The 17,775-nt window shown below is 34.5% G+C and overlaps 2 protein-coding genes across 3 annotated transcripts; one reads left to right on the top strand and one right to left on the bottom strand.

The window, feature by feature from the left end:
• Positions 1–568: 568 nt before the first annotated feature.
• On the bottom strand, positions 569–1,138 carry LOC123896214. The gene has a single exon (XM_045946630.1). It carries the CDS (start codon positions 1,136–1,138, stop codon positions 569–571), a length of 570 nt encoding a protein of 189 aa, XP_045802586.1.
• Positions 1,139–1,384: 246 nt separating this feature from the next.
• Positions 1,385–5,947, top strand: LOC123894412 (probable UDP-arabinose 4-epimerase 3). Of its 2 annotated transcripts, none has more exons than XM_045944412.1 (10): positions 1,385–1,601; positions 2,772–2,915; positions 3,164–3,288; positions 3,435–3,548; positions 3,641–3,748; positions 3,853–3,944; positions 4,378–4,519; positions 4,639–4,733; positions 4,918–5,047; positions 5,402–5,947. In XM_045944412.1, exons 2-10 carry the CDS (start codon positions 2,855–2,857, stop codon positions 5,771–5,773), a joined length of 1,239 nt encoding a protein of 412 aa, XP_045800368.1. In that variant the 5' UTR covers positions 1,385–1,601; positions 2,772–2,854; the 3' UTR covers positions 5,774–5,947. The 2 variants fall into 2 exon arrangements, with proteins under 2 accessions (XP_045800368.1, XP_045800369.1); XM_045944413.1 differs by lacking the exon at positions 1,385–1,601 and adding an exon at positions 2,186–2,260.
• The last annotated feature ends 11,828 nt before the right edge of the window (positions 5,948–17,775 follow it).

Genomic DNA, 17,775 nt, shown 5'->3' with positions numbered 1-17,775 from the left:
ATGGAGGAATAAATGTGATGTTGAGTTACCTTTCTACCTCTTAAAACTCTTGCTTAAAGAAGCTTTGACCAAGAGACTTTAGAATTAAACAAAGACCAACACAGTTTAAGGTTGGAAGCAGTGTTTAAATTAGCCAGAGATCTGAGATTTAAACCCCCTTGAGCAAAATGTCTACATAACTTCTTTCAAGCAACTGTAACTAATTTCCTTTAATGAATCTAAAAAATAAAAGTTTTCTTATATATAAAACCAGAGGGGGTATGTATTTTTTTTTCTCTGTCTCTTTGTAAACTTTGGTAGTCTATCTCGACACACCTTGTACTGAGAAAACTGTTTTTAAGTTAATATATATCTCATTTTGACTTATTAAAAATGTATTTTCCTTTCTTTTTATACAACCAATAACAAATCATTAAAAACTCATTCACATAAAATGGAGAAACCGAGATTTGATCCTCGGTCAAATTATATTTTGACATTTCATATTACAAAGAATATTTGATTTTTTTTTTGGTTACAAGGCTAATCAAAACAAAACAAAAAACAAAACAGAAAAAAGAAAAGGGAACTATTCTCTAAGGTAGAAAGTTCCAGTCGCGTCGCTTCGAAGAATGTCAAAGAAACCTTCTGGGGGGGACGCATGAATCGTGAGATCAGAATCTGAAGAGGCTCCAAGCTTGGCTAAGAAATCCGCACAATTGTTTCCCTCTCTGAGTGTGTGGCAAAGGGTAATGTTCCTTTGAGATATCAACTCTTTGATGTCTTGAATCAACACAGCATAAACATGATATTTGATATTGGGACCTTTAAGGAGGTTGATGCAGTGGAGAGAATCGGAGTAGCAAACTAACTCATCAATAGCCATATTTTTCGCCAAAGTGAGGCCCTGATAGATGGCAAATAACTCTGCGAGTAGAATGTCTGAGGATCCCTGAATGAAACCCGAGAAGCCTGACAAATAGTAGCCTGAGTCATTTCTGATAACTCCTCCATAGCCGGCTCTAACAGGTGATCCGAGGCAACTTCCGTCAACATTGAGGATAACACCGGAGTAGTTACTGTTGTTCCATTTAACATGGATCTCTTCCGAAGTGGTTGTTGAGCGGGATGAAAAACAAGAGGTGAGGGTGGCAATCATACTATGAATATTAAAAGAGAGACGATTGATAGACCATGTCTCGTTTTGTAAACACATCAAATTTCGATGTCTCCAGGCCCACCAAACGCCAGCAGAGAAAACGAAAGCTTGAGAACCAGTGGAACTTAAAATACAAACAAAATATATTTTGACTTTTGTATTAATTAAGACGGTAAAATAAAAATAAATAAATTTCACAAAAATAAAAGAATTAATTAAAAAAGGAAAAAGTCTAGTCTACGGTGTTGTTTCCTTTTGCAGCCTGTAACGCTTTGACAACATGAATACACAGAGAAACTCTCCACCTATTAGAACAATCCAACCCCAACCCATTTCTTCTCCCTCCCTCTCTCTCTCTCTCTCTCTCTCTCTCTCTCTCTCAATTTCAATTTCAACTTCTTCACCCCACAATTCTACTCCTTCACCTGCTCCCACTTTCATTCTCTTTTCCACAATCTGTTAGGTACTACTACTTTCTTTTCTTTTCAAAAAAACTATCTTTTTATTTTGAAACGCTTAAAGTTCTACTCTTTTTCTTCTTACAAAGATCATATAATCTTCTGGGCTACTCTATAAAATGATTCTGTTTTGTAAAAAAAGATTCTTTTTTGTTTCTGTAAAAAATCATTTCACTGATGGTCTTGTTTTGTTAATTATTTACTGTTATATGTTTTGGACTGTTAAAACGTGTTGTTTAATTCAGTTTTTTTTTTTTTTTTTTTTGTTGGTGTTTTTGCATTTCTGGGTTTTGTATTATGATATTGTTTTTAGTTGATTCTTTGAGGTTTTCTTTTTAGGTTTGGTTTTTTAGTTGATTTTTAGGTTGATTGTTAGTTAATGATGCTGCAAAATGAAAAATGGTGATAAAAATAAAAGGGTATTTTTTTGTTTTGTTTTGTTTTGTTTTGATGAATTTGAATTGGTCTAATAATGCTGCTAAATATAAAATGAGGATAAAAAATACAAGGTTTTTTGTCTGTTTTTGATGAATTTGAATTTGTCAATAATTTAAATTTTGATGTGTTGATTGGATCCTGAAATTGGTTCTGATGAACTTGGTTGTTTGTGTGTTTCAACTGTTTGGTATGATTTGAAATTTTCAAGTTGTTGTTTCATACATAGGTAATGGATTCATTGATATTTGTTTTTGAAAATTTGAAAAAAGATTGTAAAGTTGGTCCACTATGCTTTGTTTTTTTCCTTGTGCTTTTCTGACAAACAAGTTATGTCCATGTTTTTTCATGATTTTCTTTAGCTTAAGTTGTTTGGATCTTTCATGTATGTCACGTTCTCTTTCACAGCATCACATGCTATGTGATTTTGAGTCTTTTTTTGTGAGTGGTGAATTTGCAAGGTTCTGTTTTGTTTTGTAGAGGTTTTATGGTCATTAGTATCTTAACTTTTTGAATTTGTTTTTCACTTTTCATTGTTTATTTCATTCTTTTTTCTCTCACTCTTCACCAATATAACTTTTGGAGAAAAAGTGTTACCTTTTACCCTTGATTGACTCATCAATTTGTTTGTTTTTTTGTTCTACTGGTTTTTTTTCTTTTCCATTTTAAACTTCTTTAGAAGTTTTGTTTTCATTCCAGAAGAAAGAAAGAAAACTTATATGGTTTGTTTTTTGCTACAGCATATCACTCAAGATCCTCCTGAGTGCGGCGGCCCTTGATGTGATAGTTGATATTGCGGAGTAAGTTCTTGTTGGTTTTGCAAATGCTAAACTTTTCTAGGCCGAGAAATCAGCCAAGGGCAGCCAGATCTATGTCATTAGGCGGTAAGGTTATTCTGCCAAATTTGAGCACAAATGGTGGTTTGACTAATTTTCTGTTTATATTGAATTAGTCTCCGGTTGCTTAACATTTATCGATTGCATAAGGTGTTTATATATGAATTAGTTGTCGGAAGTTCTGTGATTTATTTCATGTTGGTTGGTTGTTCAAGTATTATAAATAATTATTCGGAGTTATAGTTATATTGAAGCTTTAAGATATATTTGTTCTCATTTATGTTTCTGCCTTTCAGGTATGGACTATGTGGATCCAAAAAGGAAGGGAAATTTTATCGGGAAGGTTTTTCTTCTTGTAGCATTAACGGCATTATGTATTTTGGTGATCAAGAGATCTCCGTCTTTCACTACTCCTAGTCCGGTAATCCATCTAATAGATACGTGAATGTCGTGTTTCTATATGAATGTCTCTATATCTATAAATTATATTAACTAATGTATGCGCCTATGCGTTCATCGTGATGTTTTGATTTATTGATCGGGATTCTGCTTCTCTTTTTGGTCCAGTTTTCTGTCCATGAGCCTGGTGTCACTCATGTTTTAGTGACGGGAGGTGCTGGCTATATCGGTTCACATGCTACCTTACGTCTTCTGAAGGAATCTTATAGAGTTACCATAGTGGTATGTCTCAATAATACTGAAAACTTCTCTGTGATAAAGTTGAATGCAAATACAATGACCAGTCTGTGCTAAACAAACTTTGTCTCTTTCAGGATAATCTGTCGCGTGGAAATTTGGGTGCCGTTAGGGTTCTTCAAAGCTTATTTCCAGAACCTGGAAGGCTTCAATTTATATATGCTGATTTGGGAGATGCAAAATCCGTATCCTTGTTACAGAAAATAATTTGCTGTTGAATTTTTACTTCGATCGATGCATATTTGTTAATGAATCTCCCGGAAAAATTGTTTACTTGACTGGTTATTAGGTTGATAAAATATTTTCAGAGAATAAGTTTGATGCTGTGATGCACTTTGCAGCTGTTGCATATGTCGGAGAAAGTACACTTTACCCTCTTAAGTAAGTACTTGTAGATTACATTTGGGAACATTAGTTCCATTTGATAAAGTTGTACTTTTTTTTGGATCTTAACCCTTTGGTTCCCAAGGAGAACCCGAGTTCGATTCCCGGTGGGAGCAATTATTGGCTAGACTTTACTTACCTCGTGGCCAAACTTTGGATTACAGGGGCCCCCTTCCCCTAGGAACCAGAGGGTTAACACAAAAAATGTTGTACTTTTTTTGGGGTCTTAACCCTTTAGTTCCGAAGGAAAAAGGGACCTCGGTAATTTGGAGTCAGGCTAGGAGGTAAGTAAAGTCTGGCCAAAGATTGTTCCATCAGGATTTGAACTCGGGTTCTTCCAAACTGATAAAGTTGTATTTGTGTACTAAACACAATTGTAATGAATCCATTTGAGTTCTACTTTATTTATGTTCTATAACTTGTTTTTCAGGTATTATCATAATATTACATCAAATACCTTGGTGGTATTGGAGTCTATGGCTAAATATAATGTGAAGACATTTATATATTCAAGTACATGCGCAACATACGGGGAACCTGAAAAGATGCCAATTACAGAAGTAACTGAACAGGTGCGAAATCCAAGTGTGGTTGAGTTATTGAGTTTAGTTTAAAACTTTTTATTTTTCGTTGCATCTTGCAATGGCTTACATCGGAGTGTAGTATTAAATCGATATATACTTAATTTCAGAAACCAATCAATCCATATGGAAAAGCTAAGAAGATGGCAGAAGATATCATCCTTGATTTTTCTAAAAATTCCAAGATGGCTGTAATGATTCTAAGGTTTGTATTTTACATCAGCACTTCTTATTTTTCATGTCTTCATTGGCATTATATATACTAAAAGGAAAAGTGATATCGGTAATTTTGGATTATTTGACATACCGAAACTGTTAATTTGAACATTAGAATTTAGAATCATTACTGTTGTAATTATTGATCTTTTTTTTTTGTTGGAAATATCTAGATATTTCAATGTGATTGGATCAGACCCTGAAGGGAGATTAGGCGAGGCGCCAAGACCTGAACTTCGGGAACATGGTCGAATTTCAGGTGCCTGCTTCGATGCAGCTCGCGGTATTACACAAGGCTTAAAGGTATATTAATATTGCCATTCTTAATTTTTGCTAATGTTTACATAAGTAATAAGTCAGAAAATTCAACCTGTTATGAGACTAATTGTGGGAATAGTATTTGATACATTGCTAAAATCTTAGTAGATGAATATATTTTTTACTAGTTCTTGTAGAAAATATCAAACGATTTTGCCATATATAAGTTACTTTGATTTTTGTATTGTGTTCAACAAGACTACATAAAACCATGATCAAACCTAGCAGCGAACTGACCGATTCAACCGTTTGAACCTGTTTCTAAACAATGCTCTAAGCTAATAGTATATCATGATGTAAAATGAACCTGTTCTCACTGCATCTGTTGCGACCTTACAGGTTACAGGAACAGATTACAACACACCCGACGGAACATGCATTCGAGATTATATCGATGTAACCGACCTTGTTGATGCTCATGTCAAAGCTCTCGAAAAGGCAAGACCTGGTAAAGTTGGGATCTACAACGTTGGTACAGGAAAAGGTAGGTCAGTTAAGGAGTTTGTGAGTGCTTGTAAAAAGGCTACAGGGGTTGACATCAAAGTAGACTTCCTTCCGCGCCGGCCCGGCGACTACGCCGAGGTTTACAGCGACCCAACTAAGATCAGGCAGGAACTGAACTGGACTGCACAATACACTGACCTTGAAAGGAGCATACAAGTTGCATGGAAATGGCAGAAATCTCGCCCTAACGGTTACGGAAGTTCTTAGAGCTATAGTGAGGGAAACATACATAGCAGCTGCCATTATATTGCTCTCTCATACATGGGATGATGAATTTTTGTTCTTAGGGAGTTGGTAGTTCATTCATTATACTTATTTGTATTCAACATATATAATAATAATGGTTCAATAATATAATGTGCAGGCTCTTATATAGCTTTATTTTCTGTTTTATTGATTTTTCCATTCTAAATAAAAACTTAATTATGAAGCATTTCCCTCCCTTGTATTTGGTTGCATTTTGTTTGGTGGAACTCTAGCATGTTCAAGTCAATCATAATTTTCTTATGTGTAATGCTAACCTGTGCCCCCGGGACAATGGTTAAGGAAACAAAAAAAAAAAGGTTTCAAATTGAAAATATCACTTTTTAAACTTTTGAAAAGTTGACTGCACAAGTATCAATGCCATATTACTATATTTGATTCCTTAAACAGTGCTCCCGGGATACTGTTTAGCATTTTCCTTTTCATATTTTCCTAGATTTTTAGGCTTCTTTTGCGAGTTTGGACACGAGTAGTTTTGAAAAAAAAGGAAGAAACAAGTGGAATAGAGGAGTTATTCTCTAAAAATAATCTTTCAAAAAATGTGAAATATTTCGCTATTTTCCCCTCCCTCCAAAGCCCTCTCCTTCAAACTTGCAAACACAACTTTAGTTTCTCTGCAGAAGTGATGTGAGAGAGAACTTATTTTTCTTTTTTAAATTAAGAATACTATAAAAATAATTTTTAAATACGATTAACGTATTCTCTGATCATTTATCATGTTCTTTCAATTATTTTAAAAAAGAAAAATAAGCCCTCTCTTCACATACTTTCTAAAATCCAACTCGCAAACAAAGTTTCGTGAAACAACAAATACACAAACAATGAGATATGTGCACCAATAATAATCCACATTACAGGATAGTAGTGACACGTACAAAGATTGTCTTTCGTGAAAATCCATCGGAGATTGTTCATTGTCAATCTAAACCATATAAATTTCTTACAATTAAATTTGACTTTAGGCAGTAGACATAATGAATGGTTGAGATTTCACTGAAGAAAATATGTCACTGCAGATCATAAAGATCATAATCCGTAATAGATAGAAACAAGATTTTTATGTTCCTTTATTAAAGATCTAATGGTTAAAAAAAAATGACATTGATGTTTCACTCATTCACCAATATTTTTTATCACATCACCTACTTTTTTATTTTATTTTCAAACTCAATCACCTACTGAATGTGTCGTTCTGTTGGAACATCTCGAGCCCACAAATTGATTTACCGACAATATTTGAATGTTTGATTTACCGACAAATTGATTGTGTTCTTTTTAATTTTTGTATCTTCCTTCCACCGTTTGATACTTATTCAAAAATATTAGTATTATTTGGTTTTTACATATAAGCAATTTGTTAAATGCTGAACTATTTGGTTTTTTGCATTTTGATTTTTGAAGTGAGTGTAATTTTTCCTTTCTTTTGATAATGCTTTGTATTTTGAGCTAGCATAACTGCATAAGTGGTAATGTAAGGGCAAGTTGGAATTTCTTGAAGGTCGTATTATATGTCCCTCTTTTGATATTTCTTGGTGGTGTCTGTTTAAATTAAGTTTTTGAACTCAAATTAACTTTACTCAAAAAACTCTGAAGTGAAATGGTATCGGATTATTACATCTACATACTTCATGTAAATTGGACATTCGCTATGTATAATTGTGCAGATTAATTCTTTAAGAGTTTTAACAATATTGCATTCTTAAGGTTAGATTTGATCCAAAATTCATTGGTTAAGTTGGAAGGTATTCTTTGGGAGCATTGCTCCCTCCCTTTCACACCAAAAAAAGTCAAACAATGCTTCTTCCAATGACTTGGAGTAGTAAGGTTCTTCCATCCATTTCATATTGACCACCTATACTACTCATGCTATGGATGTGAGAGCGAAGGCATTATAACTACAGTACGCTACCTCCAAAATCAAGATCTACATCCCGTCGCTACCCTTTCAGCCCTTTAAATGTTCATCTTCCAGCGTGAGGGTGATCAGCGTTCTCATTCATGAAGCCAACTGAGTTGCTCATGGTAAGGAGCATGTGAGGGAGAAGGACCAAACTTCGTCTCTTCGAACGGAGCCCTGGTTTCCTTTTTGATACTATGTAACACCTCCTCATCAACAGAAGTTTCCCGAATAACCATTCATTTCATGAAAATCAATTCCGTCCCTGTGGGCTTTTGAGGAGCGGGAGAAATTGTTGAAATTTTATGAAAGAGTCTCGGGAGCCAGGATGCATGCCAGACAGAGTAAGACACAAGAACATTTTAACTAGCCCTTATCAGTACATATTCTAACTAGTCCCTTATCAGTACATATTCTAACTAGTCCCTTATCACTTATCAGTACAATAATAGGTTAGAACATAGTACTATAAATGAGTCATATGTCCAGTCTTCTCTGTGCTTCTTCTCCATTCTTCTCTGTTCTTCTCCATTCAACAGCTCCATGTCTAGTCTTTTACTTTGGTTTAATGGGCTTTTGGCCAAGCCCAAAACCAAACATTTGGAAGTGACCTCATCCATGAGAGCATTTTCCCCTGTTCGAACCAAACATGGTTTTCGCAAACTCCTTTTGAATCTCAAAAGCCTTCAGCATTTAACATGTTCTATCGAATGTTGTTAGATGTGTATGGGAAGAAAATCGTAATTTTCCTTGATTATGGCGGAACTCTATCTCCGATTGTTAAAAATCCAGATAGAGCTTTCATGAGTACAAATGTATACCATTTTACCCTTTTTTTCTCTCTCTCACATTTGATTATAATTTCCTTTCATAAAATATAATATAACTATTTTTTTAATGTTTTTTAATAATTAACTTAGATGAGAGCAACATTAAAGGACATAGCTAGGCATTTCCCGATATATATATATATATATATATGACTAATTTGGAACTGGATTTTGTTTGTAATATTTGTTTTGTAGTTATTTAGCTTTGTAAGGCTTCCATAATTATACTATGCTGGAAGCCATGGGATGGATATCAAGGGACCGAAAAAGAAAGTGAGAAATGTTTCTGTACCAAATAAAAAAAATTATTAGTATTTTTTTTTTGTTTTTTTTACTAATTAACTTTTTGCATGTATTACTTTAGGGGGTACTTTCCAGCCTGCTCAGGAGTTCTTGCCCATGATAGATGAAGTTTATAAGATCATGGTGGAAAAAACCATAATAAATTCTCTGGTCAAGACATTGCTCCACTCTTCCTCTCTGTTCTCTATTCAAGACATTGCTATTCTCTTCTTATCTGTTCTATGTTCTTCTTCTCTATCTTTCAACAACAATGTCTACTCTTTTACTTTGGTTTAATGGGCTTTTGGCCAAGCCCAAAAACAAACCTTTGGAAGTGAACTCATGGACTCATTCCATGAGAGCTTCTTCCCCTCCACGCACGCACGCACGCACGAGTGTATGCACGCGCACACTTCCTCAAGTCATTCAAAAATGCATTCGATGTCATGAATAATGATAATAAATTTTACAAAGGGTAAATTTGGTCAAACACGTGACAAGAAGAGTTATTTTTTTTATGGTTCATGGATGACTTTTGAACATTGTCTTGCAATGTCTCATTGGATGTTAAAACTCGCTTTGCTGGAGGCAAAATTTGAAAGTATAGTCATTTTGATTTGACTATACAAAAAATAATACAAAAAACAGAAACAGAGTAATATCAACATATCCAAAACATTTCATTGAAAAGGGTTACTCATTGAAACAGAGTCATAAAGCTTTTATGACTACAGAGGTTTTTTTTTCTTTCTTTTCTTTCTAAGTTTTGTTCCCTCATGTGATTTCGTTGATATATTCATATATACTATGCTATTATTTTGTTTTGTGAAACTAGATGACAGGAACGCTCAAGGGCATTGCAAGAAATTTTTCAACAGCCATAGTGACAGGAAGGTCCAGAGACAAGGTACGTTTTATTAAAAGCAAAAATAATTTTGAAATGGTTATTAAATATGATAATGAAAAATTGTCATGATATATAATTATTAATTATGGTTCTTAATTTCTGAGTTGTTTAATTATTTTTTTTAGGTGATTGACTTTGTAAAATTGGAAGAACTGTACTATATAGCAAACCATGGCATGGACATAATGGGACCAACTAAGAACCAAACTGCTGCTGAGAAAGTGAGAGAAATTCTTACACAAACTAAAATTTTGTTAAATAATTTATCTTAATTTGTTGTTCTAGATTTGATTTTTTTTTTTCTTACTTAAAATCTCTATTCATCCTACATAAAATTGGTATTTCTCAACACATGTTGTACTTTATGATTAGTAAAAAATTATATAATTAATTTTTGGTGTACAACATATTGTTCGAAATAACAAAATCTGTCCCAGGAGCAAAGGTAGAGAACAACAAATTTTGTTTGTCCGTTCACTACCATTGTGTTGATGAAAAGGTACAACAAAAATTGATGAATTAGTATACTTTTTTTTATGATAAAAAAATAATAATTTATGTTAACCATTTTTTTCACCTGAATATGTTGTTTTTTAGAGTTTGGCTCCATTGGCGGAGAAAGTTAGATTAGTGGTAAACGAATATCCAAAACTTAAGGTAACCCATATTTCTTTTTATAAAATAAAATTTACAACATTAATATTAAACGTTTTTCTTAAGAGGGGTGTCTGTCTCACAACTTTGAATGTCATGCAAATATTAATCTATTTGGACCCACATGTTCTAATGTGATTTTGTGACACGGTTGGACTCCTCATACTTAAGTTGTTCTTAATTATAAAGTTGTTCTTCTATATCTTTGTGTGCGAGCATGCGTGCGCGCGTGTAAGAACAAATAATTCATGCATGAGAAATAGTACAACAATTGATCACTCAAAAGGAAGAAACATGAAAAGTTAGAATTTTTATTTTGTGTTACACGTTTTGAATTAATTAAATTAAATGACATGGTTGGACTCCTCGTACAATTGTGAGCAAAATGCTATATTTACATGTCTCATTTGGTGCCACTTCGTGGTCTTTTCAATTCATGCTCATTTCACTTCATAGATTGTATGTGATCTGTGAAATATGTTAGGTTTAATACTAAGGCTACAACTGAACCAACTTGGATCTGTTAAGCAAAGTGTAATTCAAATTGTTTAGTCTCATTTAGTTTGTTAGTTAGTTAGTGATAACTAACTATAGTTTGTTATAAGTTAAGAGTTTGTTAAGATTAGAGTTAGTTACCTATGTCATAAGTAAAGGAGTATAAATGTACCCTCCTTGTGTAATTGATTTAGTGACCCAAAGTGGATGAATAAAATTGACTCTTTTCTTCTTCCTCAATCACTCTCTTCTCCCATTCAAAACCCTTTCAATTCATTCTTCAATTCCATTCCAAGAAACTGCAAAACTTGATTCACTGTGACTGTGCTCATTGGCATGCCTTGAGCCATAGCAAGAGTGTGTGTGTGTGTGATCTTGCAGTTCAAGTGTGTGTGTAAGTGTCTTTTGCTGCGCCTTCATCTGGCATCAAGAGCCTGGTTCGTGCTATAACCATGGCAACATACAACAATGGCCAATTCCCTGCAAACTTACCAATCTTGGATGGAAAGAATTATGATAATTGGAGCAAGCAAATGAAGGTCTTGTTCAATTATTAAGATGTGATGGATCAAGTGACTAATGATGTAGATCCACTCACAGAAGGTGCAACAGAGAATCAACGAACTCAACACAAAGAGTTGAAGAAGAAAGACTACAAAGCCTTGTTCACTATTCATCAAAGTGTAAGCCCTGATATCTTTGAAAAGGTTGGTGACTGTGAATCTGCAAAACAGGCTTGGGATATTTTGGCTGCTGCTTATGCTGGTGATCAGAAGGTAAAGAAAGTGAAATTACAAACCCTAAGAAGACAATTTGCACAGCTATAAATGGAGGATAAAGAAACTGTAAGTGATTTCTTTACTAGAGTTGCAAAGTTAGTTAATGAGATGAAAGCATGTGGTGAAACTGTATCTTGTTCAATGAAAGTAGAAAAGATCTTAAGATCATTATCTCCAAAGTTTGACTATGTAGTAGCAGCTATAGAGGAATCTAAAGTTCTTGATAGCATGAAAGTTGAAGAGCTACAAGGATCTTTAGAAGCACATGAACAAAGGATGAATCAGAGAAACTCTGACAAATCCAAGGGTGAAATTGCATTACAAGTACAACAGGGTAATAAAGATAAGAAAGGAAAGGGTAAGTGGCAAGGTAACAAGGGAAGAGGTGGCTACCAGAATACAAATGGTAAAGAAAATCAAGATACTAACAATAGTGGAAATCAAAAGAAACAGACCTACGGAGGACAAGGCAATTACAATGGTAATCAAAGAGGTGGAAGAGGTGGCAGAGGTGGTACAAAGAAATTTGACAAGAAAAACATTCAATGCTATAATTGTCAAAACTATGGACATTTTGCAGATGAATGTAGGTTCAAAGAGGAATCAAGTGATGCTGAGGCAAAAATGGCCAGAAATGATGATGATGAAGGTTCAGTGGTGCTTCTTGTAACTACAAAAGATGATAGTGATTACCAAGAGAAATGGTATTTTGATAATGGGTGTACAACACATATGACAGGGAGAAAAGATTGGTTCACAAGCCTTAAAGCTACACAGAATCACAATGTAAAATGTGCAGACAATAGCAGTCTTGCAGTGCAAGGTATTGGTGATGTATCCATTAAAAGAAAGGATGGTAAGTGCTCTGTGATTTCTGGTGTACTGTACATACCAGGTATGAAGTGTAATCTACTCAGTATAGGGCAATTACTAGAGAAAGATTATAGGATTGTGATGGAGAATAAGTTACTAAAAGTGTACAACACTACAGGTAGCTTGATGCTGAAAACTGCAATGTCTAAGAATAAGACATTCAAAATTGGGCTTGACATTTTGAGTCACAAGTGCTTGATGACTGCATCAAGTAGAGAAGAGTGGAGATGACACTATAGAATGGGGCACTTGAATTTCAAGGACCTCAACTTATTGCAAAATCAAAACATGGTGACTGGTTTACCAAAGCTGCAAGTCCCTGAAGAAATTTGTGAAGAGTGTGTGCAGTCAAAACAGCACAGAGGGAGCTTCAGTAAAAATGCAATAAGTAAAACTACTTGTGTGCTTGAAGTAGTATATTCAGATGTATGTGGACCAATGCAGGTTGACTCAAATGGAGGTAACAGGTACTTTGTAAGTTTCATAGATGATTTTAGCAGAAAATTATGGACTTACTTGATAAGTAAGAAAAGTGATGTGTTTGAAATCTTTAAGAAATTTAAAGCTACAGTTGAAAGACAAAGTGGTCAGAGACTCAAAACCCTAAGGACAGATGGGGGTGGAGAGTATATGTCACATGAATTTGCAAAATTCTGTGATAGTGAAGGTATTGTGCATGACATAGTCCCACCATACACTCCTCAGCAAAATGGGACTGCTGAAAGGAAAAATAGGACTATAATGGATATGGTAAGATGTATGTTGAAAGGGAAGCATCTACCTAAGGAGCTATGGGGTGAAGCAGTATCTACTGCTACTTATACACTTATAGCAGTAAAGAGAATACTTAGGTATGTGAAAGGTACCATAAACTATGGTATTATGTTCGCTGCAAGTGATAGAAAGAAAGAGTGCAAACTAATTGGCTATACAGATTCAAATTAGTGTGGTGATCATGAAGATAGAAAATCAAGTGCTGGTTATATGTTTTTCTATGGTGGAGCACCAATCTCATGGTGTTCAAAGAAGGAACCTGTGGTAGCCCTATCCCCCTGTGAAGCAGAGTATATTGCAGCATCACTCAGTACTTGTCAGGCTATTTGGCTGAAAAATTTGATTGAAGAGATAAGCCAGGACAAGTGTGAAACAATTACTTTGAAGATTGATAATGTGTCTACTATCAACCTTGCAAAGAACCCTATTGCTCATGGCAGGAGCAAGCATATAGAGTTAAGGTTCCATTACTTAAGAGAGCAAGTAAATAATGGTAACCTAGCTCTGATACATTGCAGAAGTGAAGAACAAGTTGCAGACTTGTTGACAAAGGCAGTGACAGTCCAAGTGTTTGAAAAACTGAGAAGTGAAATGGGAATTGAGACAGTGGACAATATGAATTAAGGAGGAGTGTTAAGCAAAGTGTAATTCAAATTGTTTAGTCTCATTTAGTTTGTTAGTTAGTTAGTGATAACTAACTATAGTTTGTTAGATAGTTAGTTAGAAGTTAAGAGTTTGTTAAGATTAGAGTTAGTTACTTGTGTCATAAGTAAAGGAGTATAAATGTACCCTCCTTGTGTAATTAATTTAGTGGCCCAAAGTGGATGAATAAAATTGACTCTTTTCTTCTTCCTCAATCACTCTCTTCTCCCATTCAAAACCCTTTCAATTTATTCTTCAATTCCATTCCAAGAAACTGCAAAACTTGATTCACTGTGACTGTGCTCATTGACGTGCCTTGGGCCATAGCAAGAGTGTGTGTGTGTGTGTGATCTTGCAGCTCAAGTGTGTGTGTAAGTGTCTTTTGTTGCGCCTTCAGGATCATGTCGGATAACGACACTCCACCTTACTTATGACTTCCTACATCAAGGAGCCAAGTCCAGGACAGGGTGTGTAAAGCTAGACCCTACCATTCTAAACTCAACAGATTATAATGATCTGAATTTACATAAATTTTAGATTATATTCCACAACATTTTATTGAAAGAGTCCAAAACCTTTCTTTGAAGAATTTTAAATCTCAGAACTCCTCCCATTTAATTAACAACTTCATTACCAATTTCTATCTTTTAGCACTTGAGAGCCACGTTGACCTTAAAGCCACTAGTTGGGGAGACACTCGGACACTCCATAAAGAAATATCCCCGCACGCCTTAATTGATTAAAATTTTCAGAGTAGTAACATAATTTAGTAGCAATTTTTTCAAGGAACATAATATTCAACCGGCCTATATATGAATGTACATCATGTGAAAATTAGCATACCTTTAATTCGACGAAGACGGAGCGCAACCATGGTTATTGTATTGACTATTGATTGTTCTGGGTGTTATGGGATGCGGATCCGAATATATTATTTCCCCATATATATAATTTTTTTTTTTAACAAGACTAGACCACCAACTATGACAGTTTGAAGCTAACGTAATACTCGTCGACTTCAACCACTTAAATGAGAACAGTTACAACCCGGACGCATGCAAGCCAAATGAGCCGTAAAAATGATTGGCGTGCTCGGAAACCACCTGCTGAAGATGTAAACTGAACAAAGTGATTACGCAAGGTACTGAAATCTGCCAAAGGAATGCCTAAATCCAAAAGAGAACCAACAATACCGCAGGAGATGAATAAGTGACTGGCCGACTCGACCTCGCCACATCCAAAAATTCAAGTGGGAGCTGTAGGAGATAAGATCCGTCGACTATATATAATTATAATCGGCCATGGTAGACAAACGTGTTATTCAAAATAGAGAGCGAGAGATTGAAGGGAAAGAGGTGAAAAAAGAAAAAGCGAGAGATTATCTGCTTGTTGTTGATGAAGAATGAAATGAAGTAGGAGAATATATGAAGTAGGGTTTTGGGATCGGGATTAGGTGATTTACCTTTTAGCTTTCGTCCGTTTGATTTATCACTAAAATAAATAAATATAGAAAGTAACTAACTATTAAAAAAAACTATTAAAAATAATTACTGTAAAAAAACTATTAAAAATAATATAATAAAGTTAGTATAAAAAAATATAAAAATAAAGTTATTATAAAAGAAAATAAAGTTATTATAAAAAAAATAAATAAAGTTAATTACTATTAAATTTACTAAATTACTCTAAATATTGCTAATCAAATTTATAAAGTTAAAGTTGAGAACTCACATAGATTGGCAGATTTTCAACCTATATCTTTGGTGAGTAGTTTGTTTTGTATAAAATTCTATCTAAGATTCTTGCTAACAGGATTCGGAGAGTGGTTGGCAAGGTGGTGTCAGATTCTCAGCTTTTGTTCAAAACAGATAAATCCTTGATAGTATTCTTATTGTAAATGAATTGGTGGATGATGCCTACAGGTTAAAGAAAGAATTACTAATGTTTAAGGTAGAATTTGAAAAACATACGACTCGGTCGATTGGAGGTATTTAGAAGAGGTTACGTGTAAAATGAACTTTCAATTTGTTTGGATGATGGAATGTGTTACTACTGCTTCACATTAATTCTTATTAGCGGGAGTCCGACATAAAAAAAAAGTTGGCTTAAATGTAGTTTTGCCCCCCTGTTTTGATTAAATCGGAATTTTACCCCCCTGTTTTAAAACGCGGACTTTTACCCCCCTGTTTTATAATTTTTTGGATTTTGCCCCCCCCCCCCCCCTAAAATTCTGCTTTCGAGTCACAACTTCAAAGTTTCGCACACAACTCAATTTGGATCAATAATTCACCAAACGGACATCGAAATGACCGTAATCGAGTTATCTTTCCACGAATCAAACCCCACTAAATTTGGAGTTACAAAGAGAGATTAATTACCGTTTTAGTGAAGGTATGTCCCCCAAAATTCTGCAAAAATCTGCTTTCGAGTTACAACTTCAAAGCTTCGCACACAACTCAATTTGGATCAATAATTCACCAAACGGATAACGAAATGACCATAATCGAGTTAGCGTTCTACAGAATCAAACCCCACTAAATTTGGAGTTACAAAGAGAGATTAATTACCGTTTTAGTGAAGGTATGTCCCCCAAAATTCTGCAAAAATCTGCTTTCGAGTTACAAATTCAAAGCTTCGCACACAACTCAATTTGGATCAATAATTCACCAAACAGATACCGAAATGACCATAATCGAGTTAGATTTCCACAGAATCAAACCCCACTAAATTTAGAGTTACAAAGAGAGATTTATTATAGTTTTAGTGAAGGTCTGTCCAATTACTAATTTTGCAGAAATCTACTTATGACCTTCAAATTCAACATCGTCTACCAAACACATCGTAACTCCAAATTTGATGAAATTTAAATGAAAACAAGGGTAATTTCATTAGCTTTCCGGACATGTAAATACTATTGAAAAATGAGCTACAGGGTGAGAGACATGACAAAAATATCAGTAGTAGTTCCATACAATAATTGATTTGGACAGACCTTCACTAAAATGATAATTAATCTCTCTCTGTAACTCCAAATTTAGTGGAGTTTGATTCTGTGGAAAGATAACTCGATTACGGTCATTTTGATATCCGTTTGATGAATTATGGATCCAAATGGAATTTTGTGCGAAGTTTTTAAGTTGTGACTCGAAAGCAGATTTTGTGCAGAATTTTTGGGGGACATACCTTCACTAAAACGGTAATTAATCTCTCTTTGTAACTCTAAATTTAGTGGGGTTTGATTCTGTGGAAAGATAACTCGATTACGGTCATTTCGATATCCTTTTGGTGAATTATTGATCCAAATTGAGTTGTGTGCAAAGCTTTGAAGTTGTGACTCGAAAGCAGAATTTTAGGGGGGGCAAAATCCAAAAAATTATAAAACAGGGGGTAAAAGTCCGCGTTTTAAAACAGGGAGGGTAAAATTCCGATTTAATCAAAACAGGGGGCAAAACTGCATTTAAGCCAAAAAAGTTTTCAATACATTTTCAAAATTAAGTCACTGTTCAAAAGCACTTGTATGAGATGATTTCATTGATTTGAATACCTTCTGACTTTTTTTAGTGTGAAAGGGAGGGAGCAATGCTCCCAAAGAATAACTTCCAACTTAACATTTTTTGATCAAATCTAACCACAAGAATGCAACATTTTTAAATCTTTCATGGAAGAATGTTGATGTTCATAGTAGACCTATCCAATTTAAATGATTAATCTCCATAATTATACGTAGAGAATACTCAATTTATATAAAGTGTCTAGACGTAATAATCCAATACAATTTCACTTCAGAGTTTTTTGAATGAAGTAAATTTGAG

The sequence above is a fragment of the Trifolium pratense genome, linkage group LG7 (assembly GCF_020283565.1).
Source record: "Trifolium pratense cultivar HEN17-A07 linkage group LG7, ARS_RC_1.1, whole genome shotgun sequence".
Classification (NCBI taxonomy): Eukaryota; Viridiplantae; Streptophyta; class Magnoliopsida; order Fabales; family Fabaceae; genus Trifolium; species Trifolium pratense.
Note: the sequence above shows the minus strand (reverse complement) of the source record. Positions and strands in the feature narration are given on the sequence as shown.